The sequence below is a fragment of the Cebus imitator genome, unplaced genomic scaffold (assembly GCF_001604975.1).
Source record: "Cebus imitator isolate Cc_AM_T3 unplaced genomic scaffold, Cebus_imitator-1.0 Scaffold223, whole genome shotgun sequence".
In the NCBI taxonomy this organism is placed as follows: Eukaryota; Metazoa; Chordata; class Mammalia; order Primates; family Cebidae; genus Cebus; species Cebus imitator.
This window is the reverse complement of record NW_016107538.1, coordinates 540,386-546,264: the sequence shown is the minus strand read 5'-3', so window position 1 is coordinate 546,264 and position 5,879 is coordinate 540,386. Positions and strand designations below refer to the sequence as shown.

The 5,879-nt window shown below is 54.6% G+C and overlaps 1 protein-coding gene across 6 annotated transcripts in view; it reads left to right on the top strand.

Moving 5' to 3' along the window:
- Positions 1-5,879, top strand: part of PLD2 (phospholipase D2) — a 16,615-nt gene that overhangs the window by 7,450 nt on the left and 3,286 nt on the right. For 4 of the 6 annotated variants that reach the window (XM_017496779.2, XM_037727221.1, XM_017496777.2 and 1 more), the window contains 13 exons: positions 416-499; positions 645-723; positions 1,499-1,609; positions 1,784-1,954; positions 2,934-3,060; positions 3,293-3,411; positions 3,511-3,624; positions 3,760-3,864; positions 4,072-4,160; positions 4,268-4,381; positions 4,542-4,591; positions 4,862-4,996; positions 5,517-5,670. In XM_017496779.2, the coding sequence (XP_017352268.1) occupies positions 416-499; positions 645-723; positions 1,499-1,609; positions 1,784-1,954; positions 2,934-3,060; positions 3,293-3,411; positions 3,511-3,624; positions 3,760-3,864; positions 4,072-4,160; positions 4,268-4,381; positions 4,542-4,591; positions 4,862-4,996; positions 5,517-5,670 (1,452 nt within the window). The remainder of the gene's footprint in view (positions 1-415; positions 500-644; positions 724-1,498; positions 1,610-1,783; positions 1,955-2,933; positions 3,061-3,292; positions 3,412-3,510; positions 3,625-3,759; positions 3,865-4,071; positions 4,161-4,267; positions 4,382-4,541; positions 4,592-4,861; positions 4,997-5,516; positions 5,671-5,879) is intronic. The other 2 variants (XM_037727223.1, XM_037727222.1) reach the window with 2 other exon arrangements.

Genomic DNA, 5,879 nt, shown 5'->3' with positions numbered 1-5,879 from the left:
GCAACCTCCACCTCCTGGGTTCAAGCAATTCTCCAGTCTCAGACCCCTGAGTAGCTGGGATTACAGGTGCGTGCCAACTTGTCCAGCTAATTTTTGTAGTTTTTAGTAGAGACAGGGTTTCACCATGTTGGCCAGGCTGGTCTTGAACTCCTGACCTAGTGGTCTGCCTGCCTCAGCTTCCCAAAGTGCTGGGATTACAGGCGTGAAGCACCGCACCTGGCCCATAATTTTTATTTGTATTTAGTGCACATGGGCAAACACTATTTTGATGTGTCTGATACCACCTGTGCTCTCTGATCGTTCCTGATCTTTGACCCTGCTGTCATCTCTGACCCACGACTGTCCTCCGGTCTTCACTCTCCAGAGCTTTCTGGCTTCTGACTCCTCTGACCTCCTTGGCTTGGCCTCCCCCCAGGTTTGTGAATGGGGCAGGTTACTTTGCTGCCGTGGCAGATGCCATCCTTCAAGCCCAAGAGGAGATTTTCATCACAGACTGGTGGTGAGTGGGAAAAGGCCCCAACAAGAGGGGGCAAGATAGAGAGCCTGGGGCAGATCAGCGTATGGATCGGGGGAAGGAGCAGAAGGGGGGTGCAGCTGGTGGTCTGGGGCTTTGTTTGCCCCTAATCCACTGCCCTGAATCCCAGGTTGAGTCCTGAGGTTTACCTGAAGCGTCCAGCCCATTCAGATGACTGGAGACTGGACATTATGCTCAAGAGGAAGGCGGTGAGGAGTGCGGTCAGGCTGCAGGCGGAGGGGGTTGTCTGTGGGCGGAGGTTGATTAGCAGGGCTGCAGCATGGGAGAAGGTAGGGAATCTGAGCCTTCAGGGGAGGGAAATGTGCCCATCCTGGTTCAGCGCCTGTCAGACATCACCTCTGCCCTCTGTACTAAGGAGAACTGGCACCTTCCTCTTCATGCCTCCCTCCACCTGGCAGAGACTTCTTTCCCAGTACACATAATACTTTGTGTTATCTGGGGGTGTACATGTCTATCTCTTTCACTGGACTAGTTAATATCACTTGTTCCAGTACAAGGCACAGTACCTGCCATGGAGGGGGCATGTGTGGTGTTGATGGACAGGAAGAAGGATGCATGGATGATGGAAGGTGGGTGGGTAGGTGGATGGATAGAGGACAGGAAGGGCGATGGGTGGAAGGATATGAGTTGGAAAGGTGGAGGGATAGGAGGGTAGGAGGGTAGATGGATGAATGATAGATGGTAGATAAGAGGATGAGTAAATGCTTGGAAAGATGGATGGATGGATGGATGGATGGGATGGATAATGAAGGGTAGGTGGATAGATGTGTGGATGGTTGAGGGGGTGAGCACACAGATGACATTTAGTCTAAGTCTGCTGTAAGCAGCAAAGCAGGGTGTATGTGGCAGAGCCTCCAGGATCTCCAGAGAAGTTGGAGGGACACACATAGAAAAGGTCTGGCAGTGTGGAAAGGGGCTGCTCCGGGAGAGGCACTAGGATCTGATTCCCCAACTCACCACCAGGAGGAGGGTGTCCGTGTGTCGGTTCTGCTGTTTAAGGAAGTGGAATTGGCCTTGGGCATCAACAGTGGCTATAGCAAGAGGGCGCTGATGCTGCTGCATCACAACATAAAGGTGACTCAGCCTCAGAGACCCTCCCACACGGCAGCCCTCCCCCCTATACTGTCCCAGCCCCCAGTGCTCTGTTCCCTGCAAGTCTCATCTTTGCATCTTTTCTCTCTCCCTCCCAGTACTTCCTGTTTTCCTCCACCTAAACCCACCCTCATGAACTCTCTATACCTGCTCCAGGTGATGCGTCACCCAAACCAAGTGACGTTGTGGGCCCATCATGAGAAGCTCCTGGTGGTGGACCAAGTGGTAGCATTCCTCGGGGGGCTGGACCTTGCCTATGGCCGCTGGGATGACCTGCACTACCGACTGACTGACCTTGGAGACTCCTCTGAGTCAGCTGCCTCCCAGGTAATTCCCCCCAACAGGCCTTCCCGAGCACCCCCAAACTCAGATAAGCTCAATCCACATCCTTTCCCAGCTCCAACCTTACCCCCTCAGTCATTCTAGGCCCTGTCCACCTCAGGGTTTCTTAGACTTTGTGGCACCCCCTCAAGAACCCACTTTGAAAGTATTGTAACCAGCCCGGTGCCATGGCTCACATCTGTAATCCCAGCACTTTGGGAGGCCAAGGCGGATTAGATGAGGCCTGGAGTTCAAGACCAGCCTGACCAACATGGTGAAACCCCTTCTCTACTAAAATTACAAAAAATTAGCCAAGCATGGTGGTGGATGCCTGTCATGAGCTACTCGGGAGGCTGAGGCAGGAGAATACCTTGAACCTGGGAGGTGGAGGTTGCAGTGAGCTGAGATCATGCCACTGCACTCCAGCTTGTGTGAAAGAGCAAGACTCCTCTCCAAAAAAAAAAAAAAGGCTGGGCGTGGTAGTGCATGCCTATAACCCAGGCACTTTGGGAGGCCAAGGAGGGTGGATCACAAGGTCAAGAGATCAAGACCATCCTGGTCAACGTGGTGAAACCCCGTCTCTACTAAAAATACAAAAATTAGCCAGGTGTGGTGGTGTGCACCTGTAGTCCCAGCTACTCAGGTGGCTGAGGCAGGAGAATCGCTTGTACCCAGGAGATGGAGGTTGCAGTGAGCTGAGATTGCACCACTGCACTACAGCCTGGTGACAGAGCAAGACTCCGTCTCAAACAAACAAACAAAAGAAAGTGCTGTAACCCAGTCCTTTCCCCATTTTCACTAACCCCGCCCCCATTCCTCTAAGAGTGTCAAAGGTGGCTGGGGAGGAGGGCTGGGGAATGAGACCCTCTGTTTCATTCTTCCTCTGGGTCTCTCTCACTCTTGCGGTGTTCCTCTCTTTGGCCCTGGCTCTGTACAGCCCCCATGACTTCCCCTTGCCCATCGCTTGGGTGTGTTCCTCCTACAGCCTCCCACCCCATGCCCAGACTCATCAGCCACCCCAGACCTCTCTCATAACCAATTCTTCTGGCTGGGCAAGGACTACAGCAATCTTATCACCAAGGACTGGGTGCAGCTGGACCGGCCTTTCGAAGGTGAAGCCCCTACCCACCAAAGCCCCAGACAGCTGAGAGCAGGGTCAGAAGCTGGGGCTGGTACTGAGAATGGGATGAAAAAAAAATAAATAAATAAATAAAAAATAAAAATAAAAAAAAGAGAATGGGATGAAGGGGTCAAAAGTGGTACAGCCATCCCTCTGGCAGCCTCCTCCTCCCTGCCCCAAGTGTCCCCAAGAATCCAGCCCTGACGTCTCCCTGGACTCCCCAGATTTCATCAACAGGGAGACGACACCTCGGATGCCATGGCGGGATGTTGGGGTGGTCGTCCATGGCCTACCTGCACGGGACCTCGCCCGGCACTTCATCCAGCGCTGGAATTTCACCAAGGTGCTCGTTCCCTCCGGTAGGGGCTAGAGGGAGGGAGGGAGGGAGGGAGCCAGGGGCAGCTTGTCACCTCCTGCTGACTCTGCCATCTCTCTACTTCAGACCACCAAGGCCAAGTACAAGATTCCCACATACCCCTACCTGCTTCCCAAGTCTACCTGCACTGCCAACCAGCTCCCCTTCACACTCCCAGGGGGGCAGTGCACCACTGTGCAGGTGAGGCCCCCCACTTCAGCCAGCACCCCCTCCACCTCCTTCAGCCCAACACCCCAACCCACTCTCCCTGGTGTGAGAGCCCCCCACACTCTCCTCTCCTGGGGTTAGGAAGCAGTCGCATTCACCATTCCCTAGGTCTTGCGGTCAGTGGACCGCTGGTCAGCAGGGACTCTGGAGAACTCCATCCTCAATGCCTACCTGCACACCATCAGGGAGAGCCGGCACTTCCTCTACATTGAGGTCTGACTGGGAGGAGGGTGGGGAGAGTACGGAAGGGGTGGCCCAGGAGAGAGACCAGGGGAATCAGTGGAGTCAGTCACGAGGCTGGTGGAGCTGCGCCTAGAACAGAAGCAGACGCCTGGAGCCTGGGAGTGGAGACCAGGGCTGGAGGCCGAGGACAGGGCCAGGGGCCAGGCTGATGATGTCTGTCTCTGGTTCTTGCCCCAGAATCAGTTCTTCATTAGCTGCTCAGATGGGCGGACGGTTCTGAACAAGGTGGGCGATGAGATTGTGGACAGAATCCTAAAGGCCCACAAGTAAGGTGGACTGTCAGGAAGGTGGGGACTGTGGGTGTGGTTTGAGCCCAGTTGAAGGGGGTGGGGTTTTAGGGACTAGTCACACCTTTGACTCCATCCCTTCTCAGACAGGGGCAGTGTTTCCGAGTCTACGTGCTTTTGCCCTTACTCCCTGGCTTCCAGGGTGACATCTCCACAGGTGGTGGCAACTCCATCCAGGCCATTCTGCACTTTACTTACAGGTGACCCCCCAGGCAGACCCCACCTCTCAATGGCCCCATCCCACCTGTGTCCCCCTCTTGATTCTGTCCTGATCCCTTTCTGCTGGAGCTTAAAGGAGGCCCCCCTCTCATGACCTCCCTCTGCCAGCCTCCACTTCTCTCCCCTTTTCTTTTATCTCAGGACCTTGTGTCGTGGGGAGTATTCAATCCTGCATCGCCTCAAAGCAGCCAGTGAGTGCTGGGGGCTAGAGGCACAAGCCCTGGACCCCTGGGAGAGAGAGATTGGGGCACTGGAGGCCTGGGGGTGGGAGGGGAGGCTGTCATTCCTGTGTGCCTCTGAGGTTATACAGACCATAGCTGGCCTTTCACCACAGGGAGAAGTAGCTAGACCAGACTCTAGCTACTCTCCCTAGAGTGAGAGGAGGTGGGACAGGGCCATGTCTGCACACAGAGCAAGCTCTCCCCTCACTTCCCCTCCTCTCCCCCCTCTCTTATATGCAGTGGGAACAGCATGGCGGGACTATATTTCCATCTGTGGGCTTCGTACACATGGAGAGCTGGGCGGACACCCAGTCTCAGAGCTCATCTACATCCACAGCAAGATGCTCATCGCAGATGACCAGACGGTCATCATAGGTCAGTGCTGGATCTGGGCCCCTGGCAGGGAGAGGGTGTGGGGACAGGCAAAGAGATGAGAGGATGGGGTGACAGAGACTGCAGCTAAGGCTCATGTAGGGGTGGGTGGAGGATCCAAGAAGAATTTGTGTGTGTGTGTTCTGGCCGGGCACGCCTGTAATCCCAGCACTTTGGGAGGCTGAGTCAGGCAGATCACAAGGTGAAGAGATTGAGACCAGCCTGACCAACATGGTGAAAACCCATCTCTACTAAAAATAAAAAAATTAGCTGGGCGTGGTGGCACACACCTGTAATCCCAGCTACTTTGGAGGCTGAGGTGGGAGAATCGCTTGGTCCCAGGAGGCAGAGATTACAGTGAGCCGAGATCACGCCACTGCACTCCAGCCTGGTGACAGGGAAACTACCTCAAAAATAAAAATCAAAAGAAGGTGTGTGCAGGCCAGTGCTTTGGTTGACGGGATAGGGTACTTGGCGGAGTGCCCTGGACCCAAGCAGACAGTGTGCCCCACATCCACCCCAGGTTCTGCAAACATCAATGACCGGAGCTTGCTGGGGAAGCGGGACAGTGAGCTGGCCGTGCTGATCGAGGACACAGAGACAGAACCATCCCTCATGAATGGGGCAGAGTATCAGGCGGGCAGGTTTGCCTTGAGTTTGCGGAAGCACTGCTTCAGGTAGAGCTGGGGCGGGGTGCCACAAGGTGGGAGGGAGATGGGGGCATCTGCCTTTTGAGCAGGACAAGAGGCAGCACTGCTTAAATATTCCCGGAGCCAGAGGTAGAAGCAGTGCTGAATTCCCAATAGGCAAGACTAATCAGTTTAGAGTATCTGCAAAGCATGAACACCAAAAAGTGAGAAAAAAATTAGTTTAAAAGTAATTTCTC